The following is a 14,487-nucleotide window of genomic DNA, read 5'->3' as shown; positions in this document are numbered from 1 at the left end:
AACCTATGGCTTGTCCATTCATTTTCTTAGTAACATTTTTGATGAGCATAAAATTAAAAAAAATTTGATAATGCCTAATTTATCAGTTTTTAATTTTATAGTTGTTGCCTTTTTGTGTCCTTGGGAAAAAAATTTGACTAACCTGAAGATTTTTTTTCTAAAGCCCAGTGTTTTGGCTTTTATGTATAATTACGTAATTTATCTCAGTAATTTTGTTTATGATATGAGGATAAGGGTTAAGGCTTCCATTTTTTTAAAAAAATATAGATATTTAGTTGTGCCAGCGCCATTTGTATTCCTTCTTTTCCTTATTGTATTCCTGTGATTCCTCTGTCAAAAATCAGATGACTATTGTATTTTATACCATTTCTACAGATTGTATAGTTTCTATGAAATTTATCTTTATGTTCACTTACTCTTTTTCAGTCATTTCATTTTCCTATTTAAGTCCATTAAGTGAATTTAAAATTTTCATTTTTGTACTTTGCTGTTGTAAAATTTGCATTTTTCCTTTTTAAATAATTTCTACTTTTTTCTTTTTTTAATATAACTTTTTTTTTAAGTTTCATACTTTTTCTGATGAGATTTTCTATCTTTTCGTTAATTATGAGCATATTATCCTTCCAGTTAGAAGAGCTGCTTTAAAATCCTTCTCTTCTCATGCCAAGAGTGTGGTCATTTCAGGATGATTTTCTGTGGTCTTTTCTTCTGGAAGTATGTCATGTTTCTTTTTCTTACCTGAAGTAATTTTGATTTGTGTCTGAGACATTGTATATATATATATATTTAAACCCATGTATTTGGAAATTAAATGTCCACTTTTAAATGATGGCTGTATCTAAGAAGCCATGACAAGGAAAATTAGAAAATATTTGTAACAGAGTAAAAATGTGCATGTTGCTTTTTGAAGACTCTAGTGTCTGTTGTATTCCTCTATGGAGTGTTGATACATACATACATACATGCATACTTATCTTTATGTGTGTGTATACATAAATACATATACATACACACACACATCATTTTGCTTTAAAGCAGCAGTTAATTTACTTAGAATCAAATGTCAAACCCTGTCTCTTGGGTGCCAGTTCTAATCTCAGTTGAGTTCTTTGATTCTGTGGGGGCTGGGTCTGCCCTCGTCACATGGTTCGTGAGTTAAGCAGACATTTAACTCCTTGCATATTTAGATGTCAGAAGTAGCAGTTCTTCTGGTAAGTATGCTTTTAAATGTATATTGTAGGATGAAATTATACTTTTTCTTTTATTCCTTCATTCAGCATATGTTTGTCAGTCCTTTGCAAATGCAAGACACCATCCTAAATTCTGTGCTACATTTAAGATGCATCTGGCATGTAGATTGATTTTGAGAAGACTTTAGTAAGTTTAGTTTTGTTTAGTTTTTTAGTTTTCAAAATGAAGTTAAACATGTACACAAATAACTTTTCAAATGGAAAGTGAAAATTCATGTAAGTTCTTTTTTTATGTAACTTCTTTTTTAAAAATTTTGTGGAAATGTAGTCCTTGAACTTTAATATAGTTATCTCTCTGACATTCCTTTTACTTCAGACTTAATAATTTTGAATTTGGTCTTTACTATATTAGGGTTACCCAGTAGGGTATATAACAGGTTCACAGTTCTGTTGGTTGATATGCCTCTCTCTCTACTTTCTCCTAGCTCCCACCCAGTTATCTCATTGATTCTGTAGCTGGGCCACTTGTAGGAAGCAACTTAGCTTCAAAAATGGGTTAAAAAGGTCACTTTATAAACTGCTTATTTGTTTGAACTTAAGGCATGTATCAAATACAGTAACTGACATCTTCCTAAAAAAGCTGTACTCGGCAGCCTGTTTCTCTTTTTCTTTCTTTCTTTCTTTCTTTTTTCTTCAGTGTTGTGCTATTAATTGTTCAAGTATTGCCCCCAGTGTATGGGTGGGAATGATGTGCTACTTTTGATTATTGTATGTCAGGACTCCTCAAGGCCGGCTACCGGATCTTTTCCATCTTTCATTTCTAGCAACTCTCACACAGTAGCTAGAGCTCAGTACCTCACCGTTAGGTTGAGAGAGGACAGACTGGTCCAAAACCACCCTTGCTAGTAAGAGGTGGGGCAAAACTGAAACCGGCTGTTAGGCCTTCAGAGCTTGAGATTTTTTTTTCACTATTTATTTATATTGTTGCGCTGGGTCTCGGGTGTGGCGTGCGGGATCTTCAGTCTTTGTGTTGTGGCATGCAGGATCTCCATTTGTGGCGTGCACACTCTTAGTTGCAGCATGTGGGATCCAGTTCCCCTACCAGGGATCAAACCTGGGCCCCTTTTGCACCGGGAGTGTGGAGTCTTAGCCACTGAACACCAGGGAAGTCCTGAGAGCTCGGAATTTTTGTCTTAGACTTCCCTAGGGGTCCAGTGGCTAAGATGTCACGCTTCCAGTGCAGGGGGCCCGGGTTTGATCCCTGGTCAGGGAACTAGATCCCACAGGCTGCAACTGAAAGATCCTATATGCCACAACTAAGACTTAGCACAGCCAAATAAATATAGATTATGGGAAAAAACGAGCAGTTTGGTGGTCTTTTCTTGTTCGTGCCTGTGCGCCTCAGCCTGCTTATAAGTGATTACATGTTTCCCTTTGATTCCTCCTTACATTTCTTACTATTTTTTTTAAACTCAGGAGGCTGTAGAAAAGACAACAAGGGCTAGGCTGTTTCCCGCCTCCCACACACAGTTATTATAACTCAAGTTTTTAGTGATGCTTTTAAGTGGTTTATGATCAAGTGTGATCATGTGATAGGAATGGTGCAGATCTATAATAATGATAATAATAGCAGCTAACACAAAGAATATGTGCCAGGTATTAATTTTAAGAGCTTTGAGTAGGTTAAGTCTTCTCATTCTCACAGAAACCTAGAAGGTAGGAATATAATTTTTGCTTGTTTTGCAGATGTGGTCCCAGGGCTAATGTGTGGCCCTGCTTTGATTAGAGCCTAGGCCTTTAAGTGCCAGTCTATATGCTTTTGAAGATAAAAAGGAACTTGTAACTGCCTGCTTTCAAAATAGAAATATTTGATTCCTGTATGATATTATTGCTAATTTATATAGTGAATGTTATAATTAGGTTATCCATGTATATATTAACTGCTTACTTTGGAGTTATATCAGTTTTTCAGAATGTCATTCAATTTCTAAGTAGATACATTCCAAGTTAAAAATAAAGACAAGAGGAAGAAAGATGGAAGTAGTTATCAGCCTGTATTACATAGCCAGCATAGTTGCTTACCTCATTGAGATTATGAGAGGGAGAGGGTATTTCAAGGTTTTTTTCTTGATTTGGTGGTGTCCAGTACATAAGAAGATTGTATCATAAGCGACTCTGAATACTTACTGGTTTATTACAGAAAGCATCCTGAAATGTCTTCTAAAAAGAGTCAGGAATAAATAAATCTTCATAGTTTGTCTTCTATATGCTTCCTTCATAAGTTTTAGAAAATATATAGCTTTATCTTTTTTATTTGTATTTAAGTGAAATCAGTTCGTGGTTTTGAAGTTAGATATTCTCTGTATTTTTTAAAAAATAAATTCCTGTTCATACTAAAAGGAAAGAGATGGGTTTCTAAGCAATAGTTAACAAATTAGCATATTGACAGTTTAGGTGATTAATATGGTAACTAACCTTATCTTCGGTAGATAGGTAGGGGCTTAATGCTGGAAACATTCATGAGTCAGAAATATATGTCTCTGGTTAAGAGTTCTCTCCAACTGCGTTTTCCTACTTGCCCGCTGCTTCCCCTCACTCCTGCCGCAGGTCTCCTCTGTGGCCGTCATCTTTGCATTTCAGTTCACTGGCGTGAAATATTATTACTCTGTTATTGCTTCAGAATATATTCAGGTTGTCCAGTTTTTATTTGTTCAGTGCTGTTGAGGTATTTGCCCCATCTTAGATCTGAAATTGGATTGCAGTCAGTGTGATTAAAATAAAGGCCTTTGAATGAGATGGTTTGGTAAAGCTTATGTAAATATGACCATAAGCAGTATGTTATTATTCAGATTATTGGATACTTGTAACTTGAATGTTAATATCCAAGTGTTCTGCTTTCTGTCTTGACAGATTATAAGAGAAAATAGTATCTCTCTCAGTGAGATTGAATTGCCTTGCTCAGAGGATTTGAATTTGGAAACTTTGTCGTAAGTCCTGAAATATCTAATACACATTAGCTATTCCAGTATCTGTCAGATAAATGAGTTGAAATTTATTGTGCAAGAGAAATGCTGGCCTTGATTTGAGTGATTATTCTAAATTCCCTATGTTCCTAACCATGGTTTATTAGATGTTCAGACGTTTGTTTTTTTATTTCACTCTCTAGAGCATAGAATTTTACCCTCATAAAACAGTGTCAGAGATTTAACTTGTATATATTCCTTTTTAATCCTTTTCATTAAAAAAATTCTCAGTGATTGTTAGAAATTATCGCCTTTTGCTGCACATGAGACAGTGCAGGCGTGAGGCAGACTTTATCTGCTAGAGCCGCGTGGTGCTTCTGAAGAAAAGCAGATGGAAGCCTGCCCAGTTGATTGAGTATAGGCACATTTGCGCATTCCCAGAAATAAACTAATTTAGAGAACAGGAGTATTCATTATTTGCGTCCCCAGATGATAGTAAAAATGAATTTTAAAGCAAAGCAAGGAGAGTATTTCAATCTGTTGTGATCTGTTTTCAGGCAGGCACATGTCTACATCATTGCAGGAGCTTGTTTGTCTCTGGGTTTTCGATTTGCTGGCTCAGAAAACTTATCAGCATTTAACTGTTTGGTAAGAAATATCTTCATCTACTCTGTTCTGTTTTCTTTTTTACAGAGCCTTAGTATGCGTCTTTTAACCTACAATTTTTTCTTTTGTTTTTTTCCAGCATAAATTTGCAAAAGATTTTATGACTTATTTGTCTGCACCTAATGCTTCTGTAGTAAGTCTTTTTATGATGGTTCTCCTTGGGAATAAAATTAAACTTGAAGAAAATTCACTGACAATTCAACTACTTATGTGTTGCCAAATATCTATACAGTCTTTGAATTTAGAATGGGAGATTTGAGGCTTTGGCTCATCTTTGTATTTTAGTTCTGGGATATTAGTTGAGAATGTGACTACCCTTAAAGGCATTTATTTCTTATGATGAGAGAATAATTAAGAAAAGCCATGACCTTCATGGATTTTCATATCTTATGCCATTCTCAGTACTGAATATTGATAACTGCTTGTTGGAGAAATTACCTAGAAAAAATACAGTTGCTATTGAGGATTGCTGCTCTGATGATCGTAAGACCACAAGGTTTTATTTCTTGGTTAAAAAAACACATTTAATTAACATTATTTATATTAGAAAATTGGCAGCATCAAAAAAATCTAAAAGTAGTCAAAAAGTGGACTACGGTATATTTGCATTGTTATATAGAGGAGCTATCAACAGCATGTTGTATAAGAATTTTTACTAGTGAAGATTGCTTATAATAGAATAGATTAAAAACTTAAAAATACTATATGTAATAATATCTCAATTCCATTTAAAAGATAGATACTATAGGTAAGATTTGGGGAAAAAGCCAAAATGTTTATAACTTTTAGTATTCCAAGTAGTTGTTATTTCCTTCTTGATACCTTATTGTCTGAATTTTCCACCTGGAACTTAAATTTCATAATCAGAGAAAATATTTTTCAGTTGTTTAAGTTGTGAGCATCTGCAGTCTAATGCTGGCTGCTTTAGTTTTGATGATAAAGTGTAGCACAGCTGATGTGGGTGTCATCTTCTGTGTCTCCAGACAGGTCCTTACAACCTGGAGACTTGCCTGAGCGTGGTGCTGCTGTCTCTTGCCATGGTGATGGCTGGCTCGGGGAACCTGAAGGTTCTGCAGCTTTGTCGCTTCTTACACATGAAAACAGGTGGTGAAATGAACTATGGTTTCCACTTAGCCCATCACATGGCCCTCGGACTTCTATTTTTGGGAGGAGGCAGGTAATATAGTTTAACCGTCAGTTAATTTATGCCCCACTATGGGGGGCTTCCCTAGTAGCTCAGTTGGTGAAGAATTTGTCTGCAATGCAGGAGACCTGGGTTCAATCCCCTGGGTCAGGAAGATCCCCTGGAGAAGGGAGTGGCACAATTCCAGTACTCTTGCCTGGAGAATTCATGGGCCCAGGACCTGGTGGGCTACAGTCCATGGGATCACAAACAGTTGGACACGACGGTGCGACAAACTTTTTTCTTCTTTAGGAGAGTTACCATCCTCTCTGTAACGCATGTGGCATCACTGCCTTTCTCAGAAGAGTCTGTACTCAGTACTTCGTTGTATCACTTCTTGTTCCCCACTCTTGAATGATTTTAACTTCTACTAAATTGCTGTCTCATAAAAGGCATGAACACTGTCAGTCGCCAAAGCCTATGAGATTTGCTGGTTTCAGTTTTCTTGCTCTCTTTCTACCTGTCATTCCTAACCACCTCATCCTTTTATATGACTTCCCTGGCTTTTAATGATCTGTTTTGGATAAAATACACTTACAGAATACTGTGCAAGTCATAGGGGCATGACTTAATGAACTACCTACAATTTGAGAATCTCTTAGCTCTTCCATAGAGCAAGATGTCACTCAGAATATCCATCTCCAACTGCTGTACCCCTTCCAATTTACTGTTACTTTATTCTGCCCAAACATAACTGCCCTGTAGGCTTCTAACACTTTAGACTGGTTTTGAAATTAAAATGGAATCATATACTATGTCCTTACGTACTTTAATCCTTTAGCTCAGCATTGTGTTTGAGATTCATTCATGTTGCAGATAGTGTTTATTCATGTTTCAGTGCTGTTGAATCCCACTGTATGGTTATACCACAGTTATTCATGTACTCTGTTAGTGATGGATATGCTTGTTTTCTAGTTTGAAACTGTTAGGAATATTCTTGTACATGTTTTTGATTTTGCTGTGTATAGATCTGTGAGTAGAACTGGGTCATTGGGTGTGTATGTCTTTTATATTTCAGTGGATAATGCCATCAGTACTCCAGAGTGGTTTTACCATTTTATATAACCATCAACATCATATAAATTTCCAGTTACTCCCCATCCTGGTCATCACTTGCTGTTTTTAGCCTTTATTTTAGCCATTGGATAGTAGTATCTCATTTTGTTTTTAAGTTCCACTTTCTTGAATAATGGTATGTGGCACCTTTTTATAGCTTTGATGGCTAACTGAAAATGTCCTTTGGTGATGGCCAAATCTCTTGCTACCCATTTTCATATTGGTTTATTCATTAAAAAATTTTTATTTGTGGTTTAATGTACATAAAATTAATCATCTTAACTTTTTTAAATGTATAGTCAGTAATATTAGATATATCCACATTGTTGTACAACCAATCTCCAAAGCCTTTTCATTTTGCAAAACTGAAACGCTATCAGTTCAGTTCAGTCTCTCAGTCGTGTCCGACTCTTTGCCACCCCATGGACTGCAGCACGCCAGGCCTCCCTGTCCACCAACTCCCGGAGCTTACTCAAACGCTTTTGTTCTTTGAGTCGGTGATGCCATCTAGCCATCTCATCCTCTGTCGTCCCCTTCTCCTGCCCTCAAGCTTTCCCAGCATCAGGGTCTTTTCAAACGAGTCAGCTCTTTGCATCAGATGGCCAAAGTATTGGCCTCATGTGTGTGAAGAGCATCAGTCCTTCCAGTGATGCTTCCAATGATGCTTCAGCATCAGTCCTTCCAATGCACACCCAGGACTGATCTCCTTTAGGTTGGACTGGTTGGATCTCCTTGCAATCCAAGGGACTCTCAAGAATATTCTCCATCCAACACTGCAGTTCAAAAGCATCAATTCTTTGGTGCTCAGCTTTCTTTATAGTCCAACTCTCACACCCATACATGACTACCGGAAAAACCATAGCCTTGACTAGGTGGACCTTTGTTGACAAAAGTAATGTCTCTGCTTTTTAATATGCTATCTAGGTTGGTCATAACTTTCCTTCCAAGGAGTAAGCGTCTTTTGATTTCATGACTGCAATCACCATGTGCAGTGATTTTGGAGCCCCCCAAAATAAAGTCAGCCACTGTTTCCATTGTTTCCCCATCTATTTGCTGTGAAGTGATGGGACCAGATGCCATGATCTTAGTTTTCTGAATGTTGAGTTTGAAGCCAACTTTTTCACTCTCCTCTTTCACTTTCATCCAGAGGCTCTTTAGTTCTTCTTCACTTTCTGCCATAAGGGTGGTGTCATCTGCATACCTGAGGTTATTGATATTTCTCCCAGCAATCTTAATTCCAGCTTGTGCTTCATCCAGCCCAGCGTTTCTCATGATGTACTCTGCATATAAGTTAAATAAGCAGGGTGACAATATACAGCCTTGATGTACTCCAGAACTCTATACCCCCTAAGCAAGTACTCCTCATTTCCCCTCCTTGCCCAATCTCCTGGCAAACACTGTTGTACTTTCTGTTTCTATTAATTTGACTATTCCATATTAGTTTTTCATTTTGATTCCAAGACCTTTGTTAGTTCTTTATGTTGTAGTTATCTTCTCTTCTGTGGCTTACCTTTTAACTCTCTTAATGTTATCTTTTGATTAACAGAATTATTAATATTTTTCTTTGATGGTTTGTATTTTTTTGTCCTTTTGATGAAATATTTCTTTACCCACCAGAAATGAAGATATTCTCTTATTTATCTTCTAGAAGTTTTCAGCCTTTCCATTCACATTTGGATTTCAGAACTGATTTTCTGTGTCCCTGCCCACCCCCAATTGACACTCTACTGTTGACAAAAAGTTATCGTTTCTCCACTCTTTGGCAGTACCACCTTTGTTGTAAATTAAGTGTCCATGTACATGTGTTTGTTTCTGGGCTGTTCAGTTGTCTATTTTTCTATACTTGCACAGTACCACAGTTGACTTAATTATTATAGTTTTTATAATAAGTCTTGATATCCAGTAGAGTAAATCCTCCAAAGTGAGCTTTGTTCTTCAAAAATATATTTTTCTGTTCTTAGCTCTCTACATTTTATATAAATAGTAGAATTTGTTTGTGATTTTTCCAAACTAAATAACATGATTAAATATTGATTGGAATTGCATTGAATCTTTCCACTGGTTTGAAGGAATTGAAATCTGACATCATTGAATCTTAAAGCCTATGAGTATAGTGTATCCTTTCATTTATTTAGCTCTAGAGTATGTGACCTTGGACAACTGACACGAAATCTGTAAGTCAGTAGTTATTTTATACTATTGAGAATGAATTAAACATTGGAACTCACTCTTCCAGAAGTACAAAAGGTCAAGATTGTTAAAGATGTGCATTCATTTCCTTTTGACACATTTTGTAGAAGTTTCATCTTTTAGTTGTTTAAAATTAAGGATGGTTAAGGAAATACTATCATAAAATTCTACTTTTTAAAATATATGTTCCTTTCAAAATAAGCATCTTATTTATCTTATTCTCTTACTCAATCTCATGTTTTGTCATTACATGCTGTAGGACCCTACTTTCTCTGCTTTCATATTGAGTAGTTTTTCTCCCATTCTGCTGCTGCTCTTCTAGTGATTGTTTTATCTTTGAGTGATTTTGTGTAGTCTATGACAAGGTTTACATTTCTCTTAGCATAGTTAACCCTTATGCATAATCTCAAAATTTCTAACATTAGTATCTAATGTTTATCTTTGGATTTATCAGAATGGTAAAGAGAAAATGGCCTAGCTTATGCTCATGTCAAAATAGATGTATTTCTGTGTTTTAAATTTTGAAATCTCTTCTTCATAAAATATATATGTGTATAATAAATACTGAATTCTTACTTGATACCCTAATTATTAAAAGAGCTAGGGAACACAAATGGGGATGTCTCCATGTATGTGTGTAATAAAAGTATGCATATGGAGCAGTGACGGCAGGGGTTCTATGTGGATGTCCAGAATTGCCTTTATTTCAGAATGTTTGCAGGAAAAACCAAAACTTCAGTCACCCTGTTTGCCATACTGAATTTGAGCAACAGTAAAATATTAATTTAAGGAAAATCTCAAAAGGTTTTACTTTACTAAGAGTGTATGGCCTTTATAAGATAAGTTTATCATACCGATAATAAACAAAAGCTTGTTTTTCAAGGAATAGTTGTTTATTCATTCATTGTAACTTTTTAATGATAGCTTTTGCCTGTTTTATTTGGTCTAGCATTCTAAGGAAATGCCTATGCTTTACAGAAAGGAAAAAAGTGTTTGAGATACCCAGTAAGAAAAAACACTGTATGTTTAGAAGTAAGTTGCAGCATTCTGTTAACAGGTGTATATAAAACTGGAGAAGAAAGCAGTGTACTTTACACATGACTTTTTCAGCATCTGTAATCTCTACAGTTGCACTCATTGTTCTCGCTGCTGTTCTCTTTTAGGTCAGAACTTTGCTTTCTGATGTTAAGTTTTGAAGTGTAACATTTGTGATGCGTCACTTCTGCTTTAAATAGTAGATGATGTTGAAATGGCTTAAGGACTGACTAAAATGTTCCCATTGATGACACACCCACCGTGATCAATGCATTAGTTTCACCAGTGGACCTTGCCACGAGACCCCAGTTTCCCGTCTCAAGCCCGCTGTGCAGGCTGAAGGTTTGCGCTGTGTGATGAGTAATGCCTGTCCCTCCGCGTGTGTTCCGCAGGTACTCCCTGAGCACGTCAGACTCGTCCATCGCCGCCCTCCTGTGTGCCCTCTACCCCCACTTCCCAGCTCACAGCACTGACAACCGGTGAGCCTAGGGTGTTCCTCACGGGGCCTTTCTTCAGTTATCTTGGGGGAGGGGAGTCATCTGATGGTGTTTTGGCTCCACGGACTCATTTCCAAATTTGCTATACTCTGTTCTTAAACTTAGTCATCTTTCTGGGTAAATCTTTTTAAAAAGCTTTTCTTGCAAAATATTAAGCCAGAAGAGAACTTTGGGCTTCTGATTCCTGACCAGCCTTCTCCCATTCTCCAGTCAGTTGAACTGCTCTAAACCCAGAAGTAGGCCAGACCAGGGGTATCATTAGGGAAAAACTCATCATGCAGAAGATAGCAGCAGGAGAAACTGAATACACTTTGGCCAAAGTATTTAATTCTGAGAGAGGAATTCATCTGATTTAGTGGCAATGTCTGTATGAATTCCGTTTGCTCCCTCTTTGAGTGCTGAGAAGTTTTGTTTAACTGGCAAAGAAGGGACAAGAAAATGCAGCAAAGAATTAGTTTAGAAATGGCAGTAATGAGTAGAACCCTATGCATGGAGAAGCTGTCTGATAACACAGCAGCTCTGTGTTTAGAGCGCAAAGAACCACCCCAAGGTTTGGGCCCAATCAGTGTCTCCTGTTTGTGGAGGAAGGGGAGAAGATAGCTCCTTGTACCCCAGTGACATCCAGGACGCTCTGAGAGCTCAGCTGCAGGCAGCCCCAGTGGTCTGCCCGGGGAGGAGCAAGAGGGGGGCCCACAGTAACTGAGCCATCACTCAGAACTACAGTGTCACGGGCAGCCAGTCACGACAGGAAGACGGCTTTCACAGAAGTAGTCTGATGTGAAGTCCAAACTGCACTTAAAATTTCTTTGGCCTCACCACACCACATGTGGCATATTAGTTCCCTGACCAGGGATCAAACTCACACCCCCTGCATTGGAAGCACTGAGTGTTAACTGCTAGGGAATCTCTGAGGTCCAAACTTTAATGATAGATGGTGCATAAGAATATTGTTAAATTAGTATAACTCTGATGAGTGGTCTCTTACTTGTAAGTTTAGGGAAGATTGTTTTGAGTTGTTGGAAGTCAGCTTTCGACTAGGGTACAAGGGGGATGGTTAGATAGCATCACCGACTCAATGGCCATGAATTTGAGCAAACTCCAGGAAATGGTGGAGGACAGAGGAGCCTGGCCTCCTGCAGCCCGTGGGGTCGCGAAGAGTCAGATGTGACTTTGCGACTGAGCAACAGTAAGAAAGAGCTGCCCTCACATATGGCGCTGGTCACAGTGTCAGCTGTTTTAGACAGGACAGCTTGGTGATAAGCACCAAGAGCCTCTGTAACTACCACACACCAGTTTTTCTCAGGAGAGAATTTTTGCGTCAAGGGTCGCATGTCTCTAATTTCTTTTTTTAATTAATTAATTTGTTTTACTTTACAACATTGTATTGGTTTTGCCATACACTGACTTGAACCCACCATTGGTTTACATGTGTTCCCCATCTTGATCCCCTCTCCCACCTCCCTCCCCATCCCACAGGGTCATCCCAGTCCACCAGCCCCGAGCACCCTGTCTCATGCATCGAACCTGGACTGGCTATTCGTTTCACATATGATAATTTACATGTTTCAGTGCTATTCTCCCATATCATCCCGCCCTTGCCCTCTCCCACAGAGTCCAAAAGACTGTTCTGTGCATCTGTGTCTCTCTTGCTGTCTCGCATACAGGGTTATCATTACCATCTTTCTAAATTCCATACGTATGTGTTAGTATACTGTATTGGTGTTTTTCTTTCTGGCTTACTTCACTCTGTATAACTTATAAAGAGAATTTCTCTATTATGTTTTAATTGAATCTCATCACTGTCCTTTAGGACTTCCGTCCTGGATGGTATCACTTGGCTCTGATGTGCCTCAGCTCGTAGGCTGCTGTGCTGTCTCCTGTTGTTACGGCCTTTTGTGTTTTCCGTAAACAGGTATCACCTCCAGGCTCTCCGGCACCTGTACGTGCTGGCTGCAGAACCCAGACTCCTGGTGCCCGTGGATGTGGACACAAACATGCCCTGCTACGCCCTCTTAGAAGTGACCTATAAGGTAGCTCTCTCCCTCTGTTGTTGCTTTTTTTTTTTTTTTTTTGTCACTTACCCATCTTTGCACATCAAAATATTTTGAAAGCATTGTCCTTTAAAAGATGACAACAGTGAGTTGAGTTCTCCTAAAAATTGAAGCCTCCACAGTTAATGTACATCCTGCCAGGCCGTTAAGGCTCATTTGTAGCCTTCAGATGTAATAGTTTAGGGGCCGTCAGCTGCTTTTTTGTTTTTAGAGCTTGTATTTTGTAAATGTCCCTGTTAGCTTTACATAGCTGAGAGTAGCGTTCCAAAAAATGAAGGGAGTTAGAATAATTTTTGAATGTCAGCATAGTGCTTCAGAGTATGTGATGAGAGCTTTGATTTACGTGCATGGATAGATTATAAGTCATTAGGTCCTTCCTTCTGGGCTTCTCAAGTGGCTCAGTGGTAAAGAGTTCATCTGGCAATGCAGGAGACATAGGAGACGTGGGGTTGATCTTTGGGTCAGGAAAATCCCCTGGAGAAGGAAATGGCAACCCAGTCCAGTGTTCTTGCCTGGAGAATCCCATGGACAGAGGAACCTGGCGTCATAAGAGGAGGAGTCCATGGGGTCATAAAGAGTCAGACACAACTGAGCATGCATGCACATCCTCCCTTCAGAAGATTGTTCGGTACCTTCTGAGTATCAAAACTGTGCTAGGGAGTTCCCTGGTGGCCTAGTGGTTAGGATTTTGAGCTTTCACTGCTATGGCGTGGGTTTAATCCCTGGTCGGGAAACTGAGATCCCATGAGCCATGTGGTGTGATCAAAACAAACAGGAAGACAAAAAAATAACAAACCCCATAACTGCTAGGTTCTGGGATACAAAGTTGAGGTGACTGTCATTTTCCTTAAGGAGTGTCTGTCACTGAAGAGTTAGGCTTGGATTCAGTAAGAGAAGCCTGTGATAATTGGAGGTTTGTGTGGGGCCGGTGGAGCTGACACATGCTCTTATCCAGCACTCCGGGCAGTTGGGAGGCCATCAGGGTAGGCGCGGCGTCTGGACTGAGATTTGCCAGCCGGGCCGAGCACGTTCCTGGCAGAGAAGATGGTGTGCAGGAAGCCGGAGGCCTCCTGCAAGGGCAGCGGCGCAGGGCTGCTGGCAGGTGGCGCGCGGGCTCGGAGCCCTGGCAGGTGGTGCAGGCCCTGCCAAGGGCAGCAGGGGGCAGCCCCGTCAGACTTGAGTGTCAGAGGGCTGTATGCTGTTGACAGGCTGTCTCCAAGCTGCAGGGGAGGGAGAGCATAGAGTGGTGAATGTTTTTTGTACTTTTCCCCTAACTATATGGTAAATGGTGACTCTTCTATTTGTGAAGGGCACTCAGTGGTATGAACAAACCAAAGAAGAATTGATGGCCCCCACCCTTCTTCCAGAACTCCACCTTTTAAAACAGGTGAGTAGGATATGAATAGAGGGATTTATCAAGGGGTTAAGTTCAACCAGAATAACATAGCATTAAAGATAGCCCAAGAAAAGCCTGTGCGCTCTCACTGTTCTCTAAGAAACGGGCGAGCAGCAGCAGGAGGAATAGTCCTGAGGAAGAGAGAGGGTCCCCACTGGGAGCTCTTTACTGAGTGCTGAGGTGGCCTGAGAGATGACGCACGTGTTCACTTGGAAATGGGCGTGTTAACCTCTCACCATCTCTTTCTAGCCCAGTTTATT

General features: G+C 39.2%; 1 protein-coding gene across 6 annotated transcripts in view; it reads left to right on the top strand.

The window, feature by feature from the left end:
• The window catches only part of ANAPC1 (anaphase promoting complex subunit 1), a 108,830-nt gene that overhangs the window by 66,201 nt on the left and 28,142 nt on the right, over positions 1–14,487 (top strand). For all 6 annotated transcript variants that reach the window (XM_065929838.1, XM_065929837.1, XM_065929840.1 and 3 more), the window contains exons 35-41: positions 4,101–4,177; positions 4,711–4,801; positions 4,899–4,952; positions 5,803–5,996; positions 10,676–10,762; positions 12,693–12,810; positions 14,141–14,218. In XM_065929838.1, coding sequence (XP_065785910.1) covers positions 4,101–4,177; positions 4,711–4,801; positions 4,899–4,952; positions 5,803–5,996; positions 10,676–10,762; positions 12,693–12,810; positions 14,141–14,218 — 699 coding nt within the window. The remainder of the gene's footprint in view (positions 1–4,100; positions 4,178–4,710; positions 4,802–4,898; positions 4,953–5,802; positions 5,997–10,675; positions 10,763–12,692; positions 12,811–14,140; positions 14,219–14,487) is intronic.

This window comes from Muntiacus reevesi, chromosome 3, assembly GCF_963930625.1.
Source record: "Muntiacus reevesi chromosome 3, mMunRee1.1, whole genome shotgun sequence".
Lineage (NCBI taxonomy): Eukaryota > Metazoa > Chordata > Mammalia > Artiodactyla > Cervidae > Muntiacus > Muntiacus reevesi.
This window is presented reverse-complemented; position numbering and strand designations above follow the sequence as displayed.